Source organism: Mesoplodon bidens (genome assembly GCF_964165515.1).
Source record: "Mesoplodon bidens genome assembly, chromosome: 10".
NCBI lineage: Eukaryota > Metazoa > Chordata > Mammalia > Artiodactyla > Ziphiidae > Mesoplodon > Mesoplodon bidens.
This window is the reverse complement of record NC_138172.1, coordinates 36,705,874-36,726,910: the sequence shown is the minus strand read 5'-3', so window position 1 is coordinate 36,726,910 and position 21,037 is coordinate 36,705,874. Positions and strand designations below refer to the sequence as shown.

Below are 21,037 nucleotides of genomic sequence, written 5' to 3'. Positions count from 1 at the left end.
TTAGAAACATGAGGTGGTAACTGCTCCATGGGAAAAAAAAAAAGGATAGAGGGCCACATGTTCTGGAGGATCATGTAGCACATAGTAGGCATGCCAATTAATGAGAAATCATCACGAGCTCCTCAGGGATTTCACAGGGCAAGCAAGCAGGCAGTGCACAGCTCTGTAGGGGCTAAGGGGAGAGAAATCCCATGTTTATTTGACCACTGTCGAGGATCTCATGAGACAGTTGTTCCAAAGGACGACTTTTGACTAGCCCCTTTCTTGAAGCCCCTTTCCAGTTCTAAACCTGTTTGGGAAATCATGAAACAAGACCAAAGACCAGGGGAAGTATGAGACTTAGAGGAAAAAGCTGGGAGAGGAAGACAGAGTGAAATCCCTGAGGCAGGAAATAGGGCTGGAGATGAGGGTGGTGGTGAGGGGCTGGGGGAAGTCCAGGCCCAAGGGGTCTTCAGGGTGTGGGGGGTGGTGACGTGGGAGCAGAGACACCATGCACCCCAGGGGAGAAGGGGGCTCTGAGGTTGCATTCACACAGCCTCCCAGCCCAGCACTCCACACCAAATGGTGCTCTGATGATGCTTCTCAGATGGGTGGTGATGGCCCGAGGCGGGGCAACAGGGTTTCACTTTCTGCGAGGCCTGGGTGCTTGTGCAGGGTCCAGGAGGAGAAAGCAGGGGTCCTGCTCCAGGGCCTGGGCTGCAAGATGGTACTGATGACTGTTAAGCCCCCTAGTCCATAGCACAGATTGAGGAGGCCATCCAAGCAAGAGGCTAATCTCTGTGGTGAGGTGGGGTGATGTCCCTCCCATCTTTAAAGAACCCCTGCCTTTTCCCATCTCCCTCCAGCACCAGTGGAGTCTGCTCTTTGGGCAGGAGCATGATGTCACTGGGGGAGTGGGGCTGGGGGAGAGGCGTCTCCTGCATCCTGCCCCGTAGGCCAGACTCTGGGGCTCCCCCTCCTCTGCCAAAGCTGCAGCTCCCACAGCACAGCCTGGCCCCCCAGGCAAGAACATAGTGGTCTTAATATACGTTGTTATGTGGCTGATGAAGACAGGCACCAGGCCAAGTGTCGCTATCACAAAGTCAAGTGTTACTGTGAAAAAGGAGCAGTGCTGCCTACGTGCCCAGCTGCCCTTTGCCAGCATTTTTTTCCCTGGCTCAAGGTCTTCCTGAAGTTCCAAGAAGTCTCAGAAGCCCGTGGGACAGGATTTTCCTAATTTAATAAGCAATCTCAGCTTCATAGGCAAAGCCCTCTGACTCCTTCCTTCCTCTGATACCCATCTCCTTCCCGTCTAGAAAATGCCACCCAGGGTGGTTTCTCCCTCCTGGAAAGGACAGGGAAAGCCCCTCATTTCCAGCTCACACAAATGGCATCAGTTAATTTAGTACAGAAATACACAGATACAATAATGGTAATAATTATGTTATATAAGTATTAACTTCATTCCTTTCCTTGCAGGTTGTGTGGAAAACCCCTGCGCTATCCTCACCAGCTCTCAGGGGGCGGTGACGATAAAAAGAACAATAGTAATTATGAGAAGCGTGCTTTGAAGACAGAGAAACCACAAGGCTCATCTCAACATATGAATACAAAAATAGAATTCACACATAGAAGCATTTCCAGGAGTGAATAACACACGGTACTGTGGAGGAGGGGTTGGGGGAGGTATGGACCAGTAGAAGCTGTCCATAATTTTCCAAGCGCAGGTGTTCCTTGTTCAGGATTTTTAACTCCTTCTCCCTCTGTTTTCCAAAGTAACTTCCCCAGGGGACCCAGCCTAGCGGCCAGTGCAGAGCCTGGGATAGAGGGGCAGAGCTGGCTGCAGCTCTGACACCCATTCCTGGGGCTCTGCGCTGTCTCCCCACCCAATTCCATGGCCTCTCTCTCCTCCTCCCCCCATGGTCCTCCTCCTCTGCTTTTACGTGCTGACATCCCAGCCACAGCTACCCCAGGCCAGAGGCTTCCCAAAGTGCTGTCAGGTTAACCTTAGTGATTCTGGTTCACTCACTGTGTAAAGAGGGGAAGAGGGGCCTTTTTCGGACCCCAGTTCTCTAGAGGTGGTAGGGGCTGGGGGGTTGGGGGAAGGAGTGCGGGGGTGGCTCGGATAAAATCCAAGGCAGACAGAGTCTGGGTTTGAGTTCAGTGGGGCAGGAAGCCCTGTCTTGCTTTTTATCTGTTTTCTCCTCCTTCCTTCATCTTGGTTTTTAACGGAGGGAATCTCAAACCTGATGCTCTTGTCTCCCTCCTGTCGGTTTTGTGCGTCACTGACTTGTTCACATGCAGGCTGGGAACAACTTTTCATTTAGTCCTCCTCCTCCTCCCCCTCCCTGCTCCCCAGCCCAAGAAACACATTACTGCTGATGGCAAAAACACCTCCCTACACGCCCAGACAGATTGCGTCCTGGCCACCTGAGCCAGCAGCACCCCCAAGAACCAGCAGGACTTAGAAGCTTCCCCCTACATTTTTTTTCCCTTGAAAGAAAAAAAGACTTCATAAATGAACCATCCATGACAAACCCTTATTTAGCAGAAACCAAAGATCCCAGGGTGGGAAACATCTGGCTCCTGGGCTAATTGATGCCTTCTGGAGTCCTTGAGAATGCCCGCCCCTGGGTCCCATAGGCGGTCCTAGGGTCTCCCACCCTCTCCCCATCTCAAAAGCCTCAATCTTCTGTGGCCTCCCAGGCAAAGCCCTGCCCCTTGTCCTGACCACCAGCTGCAGCTTGCTCCCAGAACTGCCACGTCCCCACCCTCCCAGGCTGTGGGTCAGCTTGCATTGCCCTGGGAAAGATAGCCCACTCCTCCAAACACCCCACACTTCCCCAGCTCCCCTCTCCCTATCTCTAGTCCACAGAGTTTGGGGATAACATTCTCCTAGAATTCACCCCCTCCCTGCTCATCAACATGGAGACCCTGATGGTGGGGAGGGGCAATCCCATCAGGAGGTGTGGGCATCCCAGGAAACCTGGCCTGGCTGCTCCGAGACCCAATGAAGGGATGTCAGGCTGGGAGGTCCAGACCATCCCCAGGTCCCAGGGAGCTCTAGTAGTCTACGCTTCTGTGATTCTGAGGTGCAGAAGAGGGGTTGTGCAGTGGCAGGGAATTACCAAGGTATCAGGGCATAAAGTGTGAGGGGGTCTTGCTGTTCCACCTTCTCAGCGCCTCCACTTTCCCTCCCCACCTCAGTCAGGGTAGGTCTTCTTAGCAGGTACTAGCTTAGGGGCAACTTCCACTCTCCTCAGCTGCCTGAGGGCCCCCAGTCCAGACACCTCCTCAGCTGCACCCACACACCCAGTCTAAGGGTCACTCAGAATGGCCATTGTTCTGCAGGCTGGGTAAAAATCACCCAGCCCTCTTGCCTCCGGCACAAGTGGAAATGTGCTCTGGGGGCCTCATTCAAGAACAAATAGCAGGCCCACTGGAGTTGCCAGCAGCCCGAGGATGCTGGCTCCAGCCTGGGACTGAGAGCACAGAGAGCGGCAGGGAACAGGCCCAGGACACAAGGCCCTCCATCAGGCCCTAGCCTATCCTGTGGGTTGCCTGGTAGGGGTCTGGGGGCAGAGATTCCCATCTCTAAGAGGCAATCAGGCATGTTGGCCCCCTCTGCCCTAGCTGGGTGGGTGGGAGAGGCTGGGGGCTTCTGCTGGCCACTTGGCCCATCCCGACCACGCCCTGCTCCTCACTCTTCTATGTGGCCTCCACCTCCCGGGGTGTCCGATTACGCTCAGCTTGCAACCGGCTCTTTACCTTCTTGCCTAGTTCCAGCCCCACCCAGCTCTTGCCCTTGGCCTGTTTGCTGCGGCCTCGGCTGCGGGAGGGGCACCACACACGCTCACAGTACTCATCCACCCGGGGCAGGTTGGCGAAGCCGATGAGCTGCAGGATGTCCTTATACCAGGCCTTGGAGGGGGTGGAGGCCGGGCCTCCTTGGACTGCAGGCTCCTCTGGCCTCGGCTCCCAGGGGAACAGAGTGTCAAGCTGTGCAGCCATGATCACCTCCAGAGCCAGGCGGACCACCACCTGGGAGAAGCCATGCTCCAGCGTCATGCAGGTGTAGGTGCCCGCATCCAGGCGGTTGAGCCTGCGGAACAGCAGCCCCTGTTCCGTTTTCAGGACGCGCTCATCTGTCTTCACCTGCTGGGGGTGTGGGAGGGCGTGAGGGCGCCTGGAGCAGGGCCTGCACCATCAGCTTCTCTGCCCCTGCTTTTCCAAATTTGCCATCTCAGGGCTCATTCTCCCCTTCCCAGCAGCTTGGCCGGCTCAGCATCCTCGACCGTGAGCTAATTGCAGGCAGGGACCCACCTTACCATAATCCAGGACAGGGCCTTCTCAAAGATTTGACTGACTGGTTTCTCCCCTACTCAGAGCTCTGGATCCCCTGTCTTGGCCTTGGGGGGCCCTGGCACATATTCCCAGGGAACAGAGGGTTAAAGAGTATTTATGGGCTTTTACTCAGGGGGGCTATACCCCCAGACCCAGGACAAGAACTCCCCTCCATTCTACACAAACACACACACACATACACACACACACACACACAGCCCTCCCTGTCTTGGTCTGCATTGCCCACTCCCCCCACAGTGCAGGGCCCACAGCCCCATCACAGCGTAGGAGGTGGAACATGGTTCCGATCCAGCCCCGTCTCTGGCCTGGACCCTGTCTGGGCTTTAGTCCGCACATGTGTACTTTGAGGCAGCACTGCTTGGGTGGTGAGTGTTGTGTAACTCCATCTCATCGCTCCCCTGCCCCTTCCTCCCTGGGGGAGCCTTCTCAGTGCCCAGCCCAACAGCTGTCCCAAGGCTGGCCTCCTCCAGTTCTCAATCTGGAAGGAGAGCCCCTCCTGTAATCAACCCACTCCCTCCTCTTCCCTACCCGTGGGAGTGGCTTGCGAATGGTTCTTCACCCTGCCCCCACCCACACCCAGCCTCAGGCCCCAGACTGAAGCCATCTCTGGGCTTGACAGACTTTTCTGGATGGGGGAGGAGAGGGTCTAGGCAGACAGCTGGACTCCAGGGAGGACGTGTGGGGCCAGGCAGTGTGTGAGTGTGTGTGTGTGGTAGAGGTGTGTGTGCAAGGGCCAGTGATCAGGAACCCAGGCCTAAGGCAAAGGAGGACCAAGAACCCCTGGGGAAGAGACCCCTTCAAAGACGAGCCATATGTGTAAGCATGGGGGCCTTCCTGACCGGCCTAGACCCCTTCCCTCTCTTCTGTCTCTGTTACCCCGCTCTCAGACAGAGCCCAGCTCAGTGCCCAGGAGTTTGTGGGCTCCCTGTCACTGGAGAAGTTCTACCACATCTGGCCTGGGTGTTCCCAGATGGCAGGAACAGGGGCACCTCCTTCTAGCACCCCAGGGGCTTTAATACATACTTTTCTTAAGTTGATCTTGGCAAGTTCCCCCCAGAGTTCACGGAGGGGTGTGACCTCAGGACACAGGCAGGCTGGAGCCAGGGTCCTCGCTCACCTGGTCAGGCCGCTCACCTGGTCAGGCCTCTCGTCCCCTGGCCTCTGTAAGAACCAGCGCACAGCGGCCTGGGGGGACTTGGGCAGGCACTCCAGGAAGGTGCTGTTGTGCTCTGTGCCATAGATTGTGGTGGTCGCCACGAGTCCCGCAGTCTCCTCTGGAAGGATTTGGAGGTGGGCTCAGCTCAGGAACTATAGGACCCCTGGGACCACCCACTGACTCCCTCAGCCCAGGAGCCCCCATGAATGCGACAGGGACCTAGGTGTCTAGTGATCCCTAAGCTGCTCACTCTGCCCAAAGACCCTAACCCATATGCTGACAGGAGCTGCCCACATATGGAAACTGAGGACTGCCTGTTACTACAAGAACGGCCTGAGGCCATACTTCACAAGGGTCAAGCCCAGGCCACAGGGGTGAGTGGGGGCCCTGTGAGAGCCCAGCTGGCGCCCCCATGCCAGCTGCCACTCACCCTCCTGGCTCTGGCCCAGGCACTGCAGGGCAGGGTTGCCATGCTGGATGTCCTGCCGGCGGAACCGGTGCTTGCTGGTGCCGGGCCGGTAGCGGGTACAGGAGGCACCATCCCAGGCACAGTACGGGTCCCGGGCCAGGCAGCACTCTGCACAGGCACTGCCGTAAGTCTCACACTGGTGCAGCTGCAACCGGGCCACGCCCAGCCTCGAGCCCACGTACAGCATTTGCTGGGAGGAACATAGGCAGAGCCCAAGGTGAGCCTGTGCTCTGCCTAGAAGCAGCTAGGCTCTCAGCTCCCTTGGCTTTCCTGAGACCCCTCACATTTGCAAGAGTCTTCCAGAACCTCTTGAGTGCATTCCCAGAAGAAAAAATGTTTATCACCCACCTGATCTACATCAGATCCTATGCTAGGACGTGGAGGGAATGGGGCACACCTGGGGTCTTTTCTCTAAGGGGCTTCTCCAGACCCTCCCAGCAGCAGACCTTTGCCCTCTACCCCAATGGCCTTTATCCTGTCTTGCCCCTGACTTTGGAGGTGAGCTCTGCTTTAAGCAATCCCAATACAAAAGTTGAGATTTACCCAAAGATGAACTGGGGCAGATGAACTTGGGGAGATTTTGCCACTTGCAAAAGGACACACAGCAGGCCTCTAAAATCTATTTGATTTAAAATCTGGATCTTGTTTTCAAGCACGTTTTTGTCTCCCCTGAGGAACTGACCTTTGTGGATCTCCCCTTATCTGAACACATGCTCACTTACTCTGGGCCTCCCGCTCCCACTGGTTTCATGCGTGGGAATCTCAGCTCCCAGCTGAACTCTCAACCCTCATTGCAGGGCTTAATCAGGCAGCCCCAGGGCCTGCTGTGACTCAGCTTTCCATCAGACAACAGCAGTGCTCAGGGAAACTTCAGGAGACAAGTGGAGAGGAAGGAGGAGTGGGAAGAGATGGCAGCTACTCTTACCCTTTTGACGGAGATCTCCATCTCAGTGATGGGTGTTGGCACCTGGGAAAGAAGCAAGACCTCCCCTGCATCCCTGTTTCCAGCCTCTTCCAGACTCTGGACCCTGTCTGGGCTTTTTTTTCCCAGGTCAGTGCACTCCCTGGCAACTAAGGCCAGACAGTCTCTCCAACGTCAGAAAGGTCCTGTCTCCCTGGCTGGCCTCCAGCCAGGCTTGGCTACAAGCACAAAGCTCTGGTGTCCCCTCCCACAGTCCTGTTCCCCAGCAATGAGGCAGCTGTCCCAAATCACCCATCCCATGTGGGGAAGCACAACAGTTCCCCAAACACAGATGATCCCCTGTCTGACTCTATAGAGGGGTCAACAGAACCCCTTGGAGACTTGGGGTGTCAGCCGCCCCTCAGTGCAACTTGAGCCTGGCAGGGCTTTGTCAAGGAGTGATCGCCTTGGCCATCCCTCACTGGGCCCCCCGACTCTCAGCTCACAGACTGCATCTCCAGGCCCTGCAGTCATTTAGAAGCATCGGCAAGGCCTCTGCAGTAGTGAGCGTCATCACTTTCACTCCCCACTGGCCGCAGGTTCAGTACAGCAGGCCCATCTCCCTCCTGTACTTTGCTCCTGCTTTCTCGTAGCCAGGCCTAGATGCAGGGACGGGGCTTGAGGGGACCCTTCCCATCAGTTCCCCTCACTCACCTTAAACACCTGGAGCTCCTCCAGAACCACCTCCTCAGGTTCATCAGGGCCCCCCACCTGGAGGGCAATGACCTTGAGCACGGAGCCTGAGTCTGGAGCAGGGGAGGAGGGGTCAGTGGGAGAGGAAGGGGCAGCATAGGTCCTCACACACCTCCCCTGCCCGGCCACCCCACTCAGCCCACCCACCAGTCCCCAGGAAGATGACGTCATAGGACCCGTCCTCTGCCTCCACGCGGTCCACCACGATCTGACGCAACTGCTGGGCCAGGTGAGTTTTGATGAGGACGGGGCGACCCTGCCGAGGACGCACGGGCCGGAACATGAGTGGGTGGGCTCGGGCAAACTGCAGCACCTCATCCGGGTAGTCCTTGGTGCTGCCAAATGGTCGTCCTGGCTGTGCGGTCATCTTGCTGGGGCACTGTGGGCAGCGGCAAAGGGAGTGCCTGAAGCTTCCTGTGATGTCACATTCCCCACCCCAGTCTGTTTCTAGGCTCCACTGGCTGGGCACGCCAACCTCAGAGGGACCGCTTGTGGACCCTTCACGCTGTAGGAGAGACTCCTTAGTGTGGTCTGGGCTCTGCTCCCATCCTCACCCCACCCAGCCCAGCTGCTCTGGAGCCCCAGCTCAGCCGCTGCCTTGGGGCTGCACGCAAACACAGGCCTGTCCTCAGGCAGAGCCCCTCCTGGCATCTACTCAGCCCTCTTCCCTGCCCTGGTCCCAGGCAGATACTTACCACACCAGGACGGGGAAAGGGTACCTTGCCCGCATAGGCCCCCCACTGGTGCTGGGGACCATCTTGGTGGGCAAAGGGCCCCTTGAAGACCTCCCAGATATCAGCCATGTGGTACACGCAGACGGCATAGCCCTGGAACACAGCACTGCCAAGGGCAGACAGGGACAGTCAGGCCAGGGAGGCTGTCAGAGGCGGGAAGGGGGCGGCCTGGTTCCATAGGTAGGACAGAGGATGATGGTGCCTGCAGTCAGCAGAGACCAGAAAACGAGGACCCCCAGGCAGAGAGTACAGCCACGGAGTCACCGAGTCAGGGACAGAGATGGGGACCCATGGCGAGGCCAGATGTGAAGGCAGGGGCTCAACAGGGGAGGCTGCAGTGCAGAGACGGGGCCAGGGGTGGAGGGGAGGGGAGGCCGTGTGCCCACCTGACCGTGCTGAACAGAGCGTACACCTCCAGGCTCTTCCCTGCATTGGGCCACAGCAGGAACACGTCCTCTGGAGACAGAAGGCCACGACCAATGCCTGCCACTCACTGGCTCTGAGCCCTCCCCAGCCCTCACCCAGCCTGCCCTGGCCGTGCCCTTACCCAGTTGGTCAAAGTGGGTCTCGGCACCTCCAGGGCCTGGCACGGAGCAGAGCAGCCTGGCCTTGAGGAAGGTGCTCCATTTGCTCACCAGCACCCGCTGGCCGCCTGCGTCATTCTGGGAAGTGGGGGCCAGTCAGCCTTGGGTCCCAAGGACAGGCCCCTCCTCCTGTTCCTCCACCCTCACCCTTGTGGGGGAGTCATGGATGTCGGCTCCACACCCTCACCTCAGTTTGCCTACTGCTACGGTTTGGGACAGGTCTGGGAAGGCACATACGGCCAGGATGTGAACCTCACTGTCCCTGCCACAGCTCTCACCACGCAGACGCGGCCCACGCGGCTGACAGTGACACGGCCCGGGCCTCCATCAGGTGAAGGGACTGTCTCCGAGAAGAAGAAGTACACCTTGTCATCGTCCTGGTCGGAGTTGTCAGGGATCCGGGTGGCCATCACAAACCTGGGCTCTGTAAGGTAACAGGGTGAAGCTGGTGGGGGCCTCACAGGGGAGGAACAGGGTTGGGGGTGAGCCAGTGAGGAGGGGAAGAGGTGCAGGGACCCCACTGGAGGCCGGAGTCCCAGGCAGTGAGTGGGGATGGGTTGCCACTCTGGTCCCTACTCCAGCATCAGCTCTCCCACCTCCCTGCCAGTGCCAGGGGCAGACCCCAGCCAGCCTTGCCCTCAGCAGACCCCTGGGCTCACCGTGCAGGAGGTTCTGGTCAGAGTCAGAACGCAAGGCCGGTCGGGGACCCCCACTCCGGAAGATCATGGCTTCACGCCCCAGGAAGTCAGCATTGAGGCCCGTGTACAGCTCCCCTCCTAGGGTGAGGGTAGGGGGCAGAGTCAGGGGAGGAGGGCCAGGCCCTGTACCCAGACCCCATCCCTTCCCAGTGACATCGGCCAGCTCCCACCCTTGTCATGCCCTCCCTGGCCTGGGCATCACCCACCTACAAAGGTGCTGGCGAAGGGGCGGCTGGGCTCGTGTGGGCACCTCCCCCGCCCACTTTCCACACTGCGGGACTCCAGACGAAGCACATGCTGGGGAGAGGGAGGGAGGAAGGGAGGGAGAGGCGTCACCTAGGAAAGCGGAGCCAGCCCCAACCCGACCCAGGCAGCCGCCATCGCGTGCGGCTGGAGAGTGGGGGTGGGCAGAAGGCGCCCTCGTTCAGGACCTTGCTGGAAGGGTCAGCTCCCTGGCACAAAGGTGCCTTTCAGGCTCTGACCCCTCTGCCCTGACCCAGGCTCAATGGGGAGCGTTCAGACAACAGGGAGGAAATGTCACTGCTTCCCAGTCCCTTGCGGGGCTGCCCCGGCTCACCTCTCCACGATGCCCAACGGCAATGAGGGCGCAGGTTGGCTGGAAGGCACCAGTGCCACACGCCAGCAGGTGGGTCCGGTTGTGGGGCTGCAGCACCCTCACAAAGTTGGCACATTCCACCTAGGGGGAGGAGGGTCGTGGGGGGATGATCTAGGGCTGGGGGTAGATTCTTCAGCACCCTCAGGAGCCTTCAAGATCTGCTTCAAGTGGCCCCAGAACAGGCACCTGGGGAGCAGCCCCAGGCTCTCCTGGGGATCAGGGACTGGGTGTTGGTCATGGTGGGGGGCAGTCACTCCCGACATCACTCACCGAAGGATCTCTTCCCTTGCGAACACACTCCTCCCTTTGTCCGGGTTGCGGTGGCCACAGCACCTGAAACACAGCCTGTATGACCCCTGACCTCACAGCCTCAGTTGACCCAGCTGGCCTCCCATCTGGAGTTGCCCAGCTCTCAGACAGAGCCGCTTCCCAGTCAGTCCAGCTCACCTCCCGGGGATCCAGCCATGCCTGGTCCAGCCGCAAAGAGTAGATGGCATCGCGGCCGCCCAGAAACAGGCGGTCCCGGTACTCGTCCAGGTAGAGGGCCCGAAGGTCCAGGGAGCCCCGGGGACCCAGAAAGACAGCAGAGCGGTTGGCAGAAAGGAGGTCTAGGAGGGAGGGAGGGAGGGGGTCAGGGCCTGCTGCTCAGCCCACTTCTCTAGCCAATCTGTGGAGGTGGAGGGTCCCAGCTGTGCATCCACCATCCCTGCCCCCACTCACATCTGGAAAATGTTTTCATGCAAGGGGTGCTGGAGGGCTTCAGGGAAATGACTCCTTGGGGGTGGGTGGGACAGGGGGCTCTGAGCCCCCCACCCAGCCCAGCCTACCCAGGGGCCTGCCCCCTACACCTTCACTCCGTGGCCTCCTGGTATTCAGTTAACATCTCCTTCCCCCTGGCCCATCTGTGCTCTACCCAGTCCCTAGGGAAGATGGCCCCACTGGCAGAACTTATGGCAGCAAGCTGGGTGAAGTTCTGGGAGAGCCTGGAGGAAGGGTGGGTGGTCTGAGCAGCGTGCAAGGCTGACTCAGTGGGACAAGCAAATGGACTGGGGAGAGGGTTCCATCAGAGGGAGCGCCTGGCTAAGGCCTGGGTGTGGGAGAGGCCAGGTATGGCCAGGTGGATCTCTAGGCTCTGGTCCAGCAATATGGCTAAAGAGGGTTTTCTCGTCCATAGACGCTGCCCACCCAGGCCCCAGGGATGGGGGTGGCTCTCTGGGGATGGTGACCCCAGGAGGTGGGGATCCTGAAGTAGGTCTTTGGGGTCCAGCTAGGTAGCTGGAAATGATGGGTGGGCAAGGGCAGAGCAGCAGGATGTGGTGGGAAGGGGCGATGGCCACCATTGGGAAGGTGAGGATCCAAGCCCAAAAGGTCATCCTCTCTATCCCCAAACACTCACTCTATCCCCAAACTCATTAACAGCCTCTTCCAGGAAGCCCTCCATGCCTGACAGTACTTTGGAGGAGATTTGCCCTATTTGAACCTTTTCTTGTAGCCGGACTTAGCCCAAAGCCACAGCTCCCAGGGCAGGACCACATTCCACAACCCCCAGCCCCCCGACCCCTGCCCTGACTCCCTTCAGACTCTCCAGAGTGGAGCCATGTTTCCTGCCTCCAACTCTCCAGAGAAGGCCTGGGTCTCCTTCCTTGGACTGGGGTTCCTGGGGGAAGGTGATCACTCCTCTGGTTTCCCCAGGAAGAAGAATCTGTGGAGAGCCTTTGTCTCATCTGATTCAGAAGAGGCCTGTGCCAGCTGCAGCACAACATATCAGGTTAGATCTGCAGAGGAACCTCCTGGGCCAGGATGGGCAAAGAAGGGAGGGTACAAAGAGCCTCGTGGATGGAGGGGAAGATGAAAGGTCAGCATTGCAAAGTGGGCTGCAAGAGGCAGGAGGGGGAACAGGGCTGGGGTATAGGGTGAGGGGCCCCACTTCAGGGTGGACGAGAGGGACAGGATGCTGCCCTCTTCCCCACTGTCTGCCCTGGGCAAGGGGCCCAGCTGAGAGCAGACAGATGCTCCAGACCTGCCCTCTCTGCCTCCTCCCCATCTCTCTCTGCCCATCTCTGCTGAGGTCTCTCTCCTTTCCTCAGCAGTCCCCTCAGTTTCTCCCCCAGTGTGTCTCTGTCTCTCCCACCTCCACCCTGGCCATGTCTTCCAGGACCTGTCCCCCTCCCCCTGCCTTTCTCCCAGGCTCCTGACTCTGGCGGCCAGCCAGGAGCACATGCCAGGGAGTGACTGTAAAGTCCTTCCCACAGCCTGTGCTGGGAGTGACTGCATCCCTCCTGCTGTCAGAACAGACTGCCCTGGGCTGGCTGGGGTCCCATAGCTGGGGTATGGCAGGGTCCGGGGCTCCCAGGGACACACACACAAACAGGGTGCGCACTGCCCTACCTCGGTAGGAGAGCCGCAGGCGGGGCACGCTGCGGCCAGGGCTGAGGCTGCCGCCGCGAAGCAGGAGGCCCCACAGGAGGCAGCAGATGGCCCAGGCTGAGGGGGCCATGCTGGGGAACCGGGGCACCAAGCTGCTTGTAGAGCTGCCCTGGGTCCTGCCGCTGCCGCTGGTTGTAGTTTGCTCCGCTGCCACCAGGCCTGCCACTTATAAGGCAACAGCTCCACCCCGTCCCAGGCCAGGAAGGCAGGGAGGAAGAGGGAGGGAGCAAGTGCCTTGCCATCCACCTGCAGCCTCTCATTCCACCTCGACTGGCCCAGCTGATGCCTCTGTGTCAGAATAGCTAGTTCCCCATTTTGGGAGACTCCTTCCCAGCTGCGCTGTGGGTGGTTTATACAGAAATGTCCACAAACCCAAGTCCCTAAGCTCTAGCAAAATGTCAAAGGGGGAAATAGCTTGGAAGGGAGATCAGAGACCAGAGGTTGATGGGCTGGGTGGGTGGGGCAGCTGGGCTCTCTTTTGCTCCTTGTCCCTCTGGTGCCCATGACAGAGACCCCCACAGACTGATTCTGGGCCCCGGTCCCTGACACCAAGGGCCCAGCCCCCTGAAGTCTTGGTCAGGCTCCCCAGCTCCCCTGGCAGGGCCAGATTGCCTGGGGGGAGTCATTCCAGCCCAAGGGGCTGGATGGGGGACTTGAGGTCTGGCCACACTTCACAGATCTGAAATTGGCAATAGATGAATGCCCAGACTTCTCCACCCAGGCCTGTTCGTGTCTGGCCTCCAGGCCCCATCCTAGCTCACTGGGGCAGGGAACAGGATTCACCCTGTGCCAGAGAAGCCCTTATTGCCCTGCCTCCCTCAGTCTCTAGTCCTCCCCGAGCCCCAGGGCCCAGAGCGTCACCAGGGAAGTGGTGGGTTCTTCCCAAGGGTGAAGGGAGGGTGCTCATGCCCCCACTCCCTCCGCTCTGAGCTCTGATCCAGGGGACAGGAGAGTCACAGAAGAGGCACAAGAGGGGAGATGGGGCTGAGGGGTTGAATAGGGCAAGTGAGGAGACCTCCCCCTCCACCCCCAACAGCAGCCCCTGTCTTCACCCTCCATAGCTGCCACCCCACCCCATTCCAGACCCCTACACTCAGAATCTGAGGCCTTGGGTGCTAAGATTTCCACCTTGAGCGAGAATCCTGGTGCTCCCAGGATTCTAGAAACTCCTTCAACTTACCAGCCCGGGCCCTCAGATGGTGGTCATCATCTTGGGGACATCAGAGAATGAAGGACATGGCCCAGGCCACACAGCAGCCTGAGAACAGGTCTTGCTCAGCCTTGAGAACAGGTCTTGCTCCTGGGACCCTCTCTTGCTTCTCAGGCTCCTGAGGGTACTGGGACCCCACCTCCCTTCCTATCTCATTCCTGAAAGAGAAACAGCTCAGTCTCTGAGTCAGCATGAGAAGGACCCAGGGACCTGAAACCCTGTCTCCCTGTCCCCATCTCCCCTCAAAATATGCATGCCTCTTGACCTGGGATTGGGCAAAGTGCTACTCAGGGAGGCCACCTTGCCTCTGGATTCCCTGAAAAAACTTGGCCAAGGCCTTTCCCTCTCTGGGTCTCAGTCTCCTCCTTCCAGAGCCAGGGATCAGCCACCTTAGGTGTAACAGGTTCTATAAACTGGTGAGGGGTGATTGTGCAGCAGCTGCCATGATGGTGATCATATCCTGGGCCCTTGGAGGGGTGGAGCCCCTCTGTGTCCATCTCCCTGGGGAGATGTTTCAGCCTAGTAGCCCAGGCTGGGGGCCAACGTCTGGCTGGAGATTGAGCCAGACAGCCCCTCAACCAGCACGTGGCCACCGGCTGTGGGTGGGAGGCCCAACAACTCCTCAACCTGCCAGGTCACCCTGGGGATCTAAGCTCAGCCAGCCCCCAGCTGTGACTGCAGGAGAGGCCTGGGTCTACTGGAACAGGATGCGGGGGCAGCCCGTTCCACACTGCAGAAAAGCAGCCTGTGGCAGGGGCTAAACTTGTTGTGTGGCCTCGAGCAGGTGCTCTTCCTCTCTGGGTCTGGTTCCCAGTCTGGGAAGAGGGTAAGGATCTTCTATAAAGATCTCTGCTTGCAGGGAATTCCCTGGCAGTCCAGTGGTTAGGACTCTTCAGGACTCCGTGCTTTCACTGCCAAGGGTCTGGGTTCCACCCCTGGTTGGGGAACTAAGATTCCACGAGCCGCGTGGCACAGCCAAAAAAAAAAAAATTAAGATCTCTGCTTGCTGGTTGCAGGTGGGAAAAAGACCCCAAGTGTGCCCTTGGTGTCTTGGATCAATGGACCCAGCCAAAAGCATCTTGTGCCATCTAATGGACAAAGTAGGAACTGCAGGAGGTCCCACAGCTGCCGGCTGTCTCAGGCCATGTGATGGGCAGCAGGGCCACCCAGCAGAAACTACACCCTCTTAGGACAGCAGGCAGTAACCAGACAACCTTAATAGAAAGAGGCAGGGGCAGTGGGAGATGCTCCAATGATTGCTTCTTTTAAAAAATTTGTAAAATTTATTTATTATTTTTTCCTAAGTATAGTTGATTTACAATATTGTGTTAGTTTCAGATGTACAGCAAAGTGATTTGGAGATATACATACATACATACATACATATATATATATATATATATATATATATATATATACTTTTTCAGATCCTTTTCCATTGTAGGTTACTATAAGATATTGAATATAGTTCCCTGTGCTATACAGTAAATCCTTTTTGTTTATTTTATATATAGTAGTGTGTATCCCATACTCCTAATTTATCCCTCCCCCTTTCCCCTTCGGTAACCATAATTTTGTTTTCTATGTCTGTGAGTCTGTATCTCTTTTGTAAATAAGTTCCTCTGTATTATTTTTTACATTCCACATATAAGTAATATCATTATTGTTTGTCCTGCTCTGTCTGACTTACTTCCCTCAGTATGATCATCTCTAGGTCCATCCATGTTGCTGCAAATGGCAATATTTCACTCTTTTTTATGGCTGAGTAATACTCCATTGTGCATATATATATATATATGTGTGTGTGTGTGTGTGTGTATATATATGCCACATTTTCTTTTTTTTTTTTTTTTTTTTTTTTTGCGGTATGCGGGCCTCCCACTGGTGTGGCCTCTCCCGTTGCGGAGCACAGGCTCCGGACACGCAGGCTCAGCGGCCACGACCCACAGGCCCAGCCGCTCCGCGGCATGTGGGATCCTCCCGGACCGGGGCACGAACCCGTGTCCCCTGCATCGGCAGGCGGACTCTCAGCCACTGCGCCACCAGGGAAGCCCCCACATTTTCTTTATCCATTCATCTGCCAATGGACATTTAGGTTGCTTCCATGTCTTGATTATTGTAAGCAGTGCTGCTATGAACATTGGGGTGCATGTATGTTTTCTTTTTTTTCATTTTTTTAATGTTTATTTTTTATTTATATATTTTTTCTTATTAGTCATCCATTTTATACACATCAGTGTATACATGTCAATCACAATCTCCCAGTTCATCCCACCACCACCACCACCCCCTGCCGCTTTCTCCCCTTGGTGTCCATACGTTTTTTTCTCTACTTCTGTGTCTCAGTTTCTGCTCTGCAAAATGGTTCATCTGTACCATTTTCTAGGTTCCACCTATTTGTGTTAATATACGATATTTGTTTTTCTCTTTCTGACTTACTTCACTTTGTATGACAGTCTCTAGATGCATCCACATCTCTACAAATGACCCAATTTCATTTCCTTTTATGGCTGAGTAGTATTCCATTGTTTATATGTACCACATCTTCTTTATCCATTCACCTGTCGATGGGCATTTAGGTTGCTTCCATGACCTGGCTATTGTAAATAGTGCTGCAATGAACATTGGGGTGCATGTGTCTTTTTGAATTATGGTTTTCTCTGGGTATATGCCCAGTAGTGGGATTGCTGGGTCATATGTTAATTCTACTTTTAGTTCTTTAAAGAACTGTTCTCCATAGTGGCTGTATCCATTTACATTCCCACCAACAGTGCAAGAGTGTTCCCTTTTCTCCACATCCTCTCCAGCATTTGTTGTTTGTAGATTTTCTGATGATGGCCATTCTAACTGGTGTGAGGTGATACCTCACTGTAGTTTTGACTTGCATTTCTCTAATAATTAGTGATGTTGAGCAGCTTTTCATGTGCTTATTGGCCATCTGTATATCCTCTTTGGAGAAATGTCTATTTAGGTCTTCTGCCCATATTTTGATTGGGTTGTTTGTTTTTTTAATATTGAGCTGCTTGAGCTGTTTATATATTTTGGAGATTAATCCTTTGTCCCTTGATTCATTTGCAAATATTTTCTCCCATTCTGAGGGTTGTCTTTTCATCTTGTTTGTAGTTTCCTTTGCTTTGCAAAAGCTTTTAAGTTTCATTGGGTCCCATTTGTTTATTTTTGTTTTTATGTGTGATTTATGTCAGAGTGTTCTTCCTATGTTTTCCTCTTAGAGTTCTAGGGTGTCCGGTCTTACATTTAGGTCTCTAATCCATTTTGAGTTTATTTTTGTGTATGGTGTTAGGGACTGTTCTAATTTCATTCTTTTACATGTAGCTGTCCAGTTTTCGCAGCACCACTTATTGAAGAGGCTGTCTTTTCTCCATTGTATATCCTTGCCTCCTTTGTCATAGATTAGTTGACCATAGGTGCATGGGTTTAGTTCTGGGCTTTCTATCTTTCTATCTTACCATTGATCTATATTTCTGTTTTTGTGCCAGTACCATATTGTCTTGATTACTGTAGCTTTGTAGTATAGTCTGAAGTCAGGGAGCCTGATTCCTCCAGCTCCGTTTTTTTCCCTCAAGGCTACTTCGGCTATTCGGGGTCTTTTGTGTCTCCATACAAATTTTAAGATTTTTTGTTCTAGTTCTGTAAAAAATGCCATTGGTAATTTGATAGGGATTGCATTGAATCTGTAGATTGCTTTGGGTAGTATAGTCATTTTCACAATATTGATTCTTCCAATCCAAGAACATGGTATTTCTCTCCATCTGTTGGTATCATCTTTAATTTCTTTCAACAGTGTCTTATAGTTTTCTGCATACAGGTGTTTTTTCTCCCTAGGTAGGTTTATTCCTAGGTATTTTATTCTTTTTGTTGCAATGTAAATGAGAGTGTTTCCTTAATTTCTCTTTCAGATTTTTCATCATTAGTGTATAGGAATGCAAGAGATTTCTGTGCATTAATTTTGTATCCTGCAACTTTACCAAATTCATTGATGAGCTCTAGTAGTTTTCTGGTGGCATCTTTAGGATTCTCTATGTATAGTATCATGTCATCTGCAAACAGTGACAGCTTTACTTCTTCTTTTCCAATTTGTATTTCTTTTATTTCTTTTTCTTCTCTGATTGCTGTGGCTAGGACTTCCAAAACTATGTTGAATAATAGCGGTGAGAGTGCATATCCTTGTCTTGTTCCTGATCTTAGAGGAAATGCTTTCAGTTTTTCACCATTGAGAACAATGTTTGCTGTGGGTTTGTCGTATATAGCCTTTATTATGTTGAGGTAGGTTCCCTCTATGCCCACTTTCTGGAGAGTTTTTATCATAAATGTGTGTTCAATTTTGTCAAAAGCTTTTTCTGCATCTATTGAGATGATCACATGGTTTTTATTCTTCAGTTTGTTAATATGATGTATCACATCCATTGATTTGCTTATATTGAAGAATGCTTGCATTCCTGGGATAAATCCCACTTGATCATGGTGTGTGATCCTTTTAATGTGTTGTTGGATTCTGTTTGCTAGTATTTTGTTGAGGATTTTTGCATCTATATTCATCAGTGATATTGGTCTGTAATTTTCTTTCTTTGTAGTATCTTTGTCTGGTTTTGGTATCAGGGTGATGGTGGCCTCATAGAGTGAGTTTGAGAGTGTTCCTTCCTCTGCAATTTTTTGGAAGAGTTTGAGAAGGATGGGTGTTATCTCTTCTCTAAATGTTTGATAGAATTCACCTGTGAAGCCATCTGGTCCTGGACTTTTGTTTGTTGGAAGATTTTTAATCACAGTTTCAATTTCAGTGCTTGTGATTGGTCTGTTCATATTTTCTATTTCTTCCTGGTTCAGTCTTGGAAGGTTATACCTTTCTAAGAATTTGTCCATTTCTTCCAGATTGTCCATTTTATTGACATAGAGTTGCTTGTAGTAGTCTCTTAGGATGCTTTGTATTTCTGTGGTGTCTGTTGTAACTTCTCCTTTTGCATTTCTAATCTTATTGATTTGAGTCCTCTCCCTCTTTTTCTTGATGAGTCTGGCTAATGGCTTATCAATTTTGTTTATCTTCTCAAAGAACCAGCTTTTAGTTTTATTGATCTTTGCTATTGTTTTCTTTGTTTCTATTTCATTTATTTCTGCTCTGATCTTTGTGATTTCTTTCCTTCTGCTAACTTTGGGTTTTGTTTGTTCTTCTGTCTCTAGTTCCTTTAGGTGTAAGGTTAGATTGTTTATTTGAGATTTTTCTTGTTTCTTGAGGTAGGCTTGTATAGCTATAAACTTCCCTCTTAGAACTGCTTTTGCTGCATCCCATAGGTTTTGGATCGTCTTGTTTTCATTGTCATTTGTCTCTAGGTATTTTTTGATTTCCTCTTTGATTTCTTCAGTGATCTCTTGGTTATTTAGTAATGTATTGTTTAGCCTCCATGTGTTTGTGTTTTTTACATTTTTTCCCTGTAATTCATGTCTAATCTCATAGCGTTGTGGTCAGAAAAGATGCTTGATATGATTTAAATTTTCTTAAATTTACTGAGGCTTGATTTGTGACCCAAGATGTGATCTATCCTGGAGAATGTTCTTTGTGCACTTGAGAAGAAAGTGTAATCTGCTGTTTTTGGATGGAATGTCCTATAAATATCAGTTAAACCTATCTGGTCTATTGTGTCATTTAAAGCTTGTGTTTCCTTATTAATTTTCTGTTTGGTTGATCTGTCCATTGGTGCAAGTGAGGTGTTAAAGTCCCCCACTATTATTGTGTTACTGTCGATTTCCTCTTTTGTAGCTGTTATGTTGCCTTATGTATTGAGGTGCTCCTATGTTGGGTGCATATATGTTTATAATTGTTTTATCTTCTTCTTGGATTGATCCCTTGATCATTATGTAGTGTCCTTCCTTGTCTCTTGTAACATTCTTTATTTTAAAGTCTATTTTATCTGATATGAGAATTGCTACTCCAGCTTTCTTTTGATTTCCATTTGCATGGAATATCTTTTTCCATCCCCTCACTTTCAGTCTGTATGTGTCCCTAGGTCTGAAGTGGGTCTCTTGTAGACAGCATATATATGGGTCTTGTTTTTGTATACATTCAGCAAGCCTGTGTCTTTTGGTTGGAGCATTTAATCCATTCACGTTTAAGGTAATTATTGATATGTATGTTCCTATGACCATTTTCTTAATTGTTTTGGGTTTGTTTTTGTAGGTCCTTTCCTTCTCTTGTGTTTCCCACTTAGAGAGGTTCCTTTAGCATTTGTTGTAAAGCTGGTTTCATGGTGCTGAATTCTGTTAGCTTTTGCTTGTCTGTAAAGCTTCTGATTTCTCCATCGAATCTGAATGAGATCGTTGCCGGGTAGAGTAATCTTGGTTGTAGGTTCTTCCCTTTCATCACTTTATCATGCCACTCCCTTCTGGCTTGTAGAGTTTCTGCTGAGAAATCAGCTGTTAACCTTATGGGAGTTCCCTTGTATGTTTTTTGTCATTTTTCTGTTGCTGCTTTCAATAATTTTTCTTTGTCTTTAATTTTCGCCAGTTTGATTACTATGTGTCTTGGCGTGTTTCTCCTTGGGTTTATCCTGTATGGGACTCTCTGCACTTCCTGGACTTGGGTGCCTGTTTCCTTTCCCATGTTAAGGAAGTTTTTTTTTTTTTTTTTTTTTTCTTTTTGCGGTATGCGGTCCTCTCACTCTTGTGGCCTCTCCCGTTGCGGAGCACAGGCTCCGGATGCGCAGGCCCAGCGGCCATGGCTCACGGGCCCAGCCGCTCCGCGGCATATGGGATCCTCCCAGACCGGGGCACGAACCCGTATCCCCTGCATCGGCAGGCGGACTCTCAACCACTGCGCCACCAGGGAGGCCCGTTAAGGAAGTTTTTGACTCTAATCTCTTCAAATATTTTCTCGGGTCCTTTCTCTCTCTCTTCTCCTTCTGGGACCCCTATAATGTGAATGTTGTTGCGTTTAATGTTGTCCCAGAGGTCTCTTAGGCTGTCTTCATTTCTTTTCATTCTTTTTTCTTTATCCTGTTCCACAGCAGTGAATTCCACCGTTCTGTCTTCCAGATCACTTATCCATTCTTCTGCCTCAGTTATTCTGCTATTGATTCCTTCTAGTGTAGTTTTCACTTCAGTTATTGTATTGTTCATCTCTGTTTGTTCTTCAGTTC

The 21,037-nt window shown here is 52.8% G+C and overlaps 1 protein-coding gene across 4 annotated transcripts; it reads right to left on the bottom strand.

The window, feature by feature from the left end:
* Positions 1-228: 228 nt before the first annotated feature.
* On the bottom strand, positions 229-12,807 carry SEMA3G (semaphorin 3G). Of its 4 annotated transcripts, none has more exons than XM_081246062.1 (16): positions 12,644-12,807; positions 10,703-10,863; positions 10,526-10,588; positions 10,217-10,336; positions 9,846-9,936; positions 9,601-9,717; positions 9,220-9,365; positions 8,905-9,019; positions 8,744-8,813; positions 8,319-8,463; positions 7,771-8,002; positions 7,585-7,676; positions 6,895-6,936; positions 5,931-6,159; positions 5,479-5,618; positions 229-696 (listed from the first exon to the last, which is right to left on the bottom strand). In XM_081246062.1, exons 1-16 carry the CDS (start codon positions 12,750-12,752, stop codon positions 583-585), a joined length of 1,986 nt encoding a protein of 661 aa, XP_081102188.1. In that variant the 5' UTR covers positions 12,753-12,807; the 3' UTR covers positions 229-582. The 4 variants fall into 4 exon arrangements, with proteins under 4 accessions (XP_081102188.1, XP_081102186.1, XP_081102187.1 ...); XM_081246060.1 differs by lacking the exon at positions 229-696 and adding an exon at positions 1,413-4,137; XM_081246061.1 differs by lacking the exon at positions 229-696 and adding an exon at positions 1,413-4,134.
* Positions 12,808-21,037: the final 8,230 nt, after the last annotated feature.

Coding starts and splice junctions, on each gene's coding strand:
- SEMA3G (XM_081246060.1), bottom strand. CDS start 12,752: ATGGCCCCCTCAGCCTGGGCCATCTGCTGCCTCCTGTGGGGCCTCCTG. Junction 10,337..10,525: donor GCAAGGGAAGAGATCCTTCG/GTGAGTGATGTC, acceptor TCCTCCCCCTAG/GTGGAATGTGCCAACTTTGT. Junction 9,366..9,600: donor TGACCAGAACCTCCTGCACG/GTGAGCCCAGGG, acceptor GTTACCTTACAG/AGCCCAGGTTTGTGATGGCC.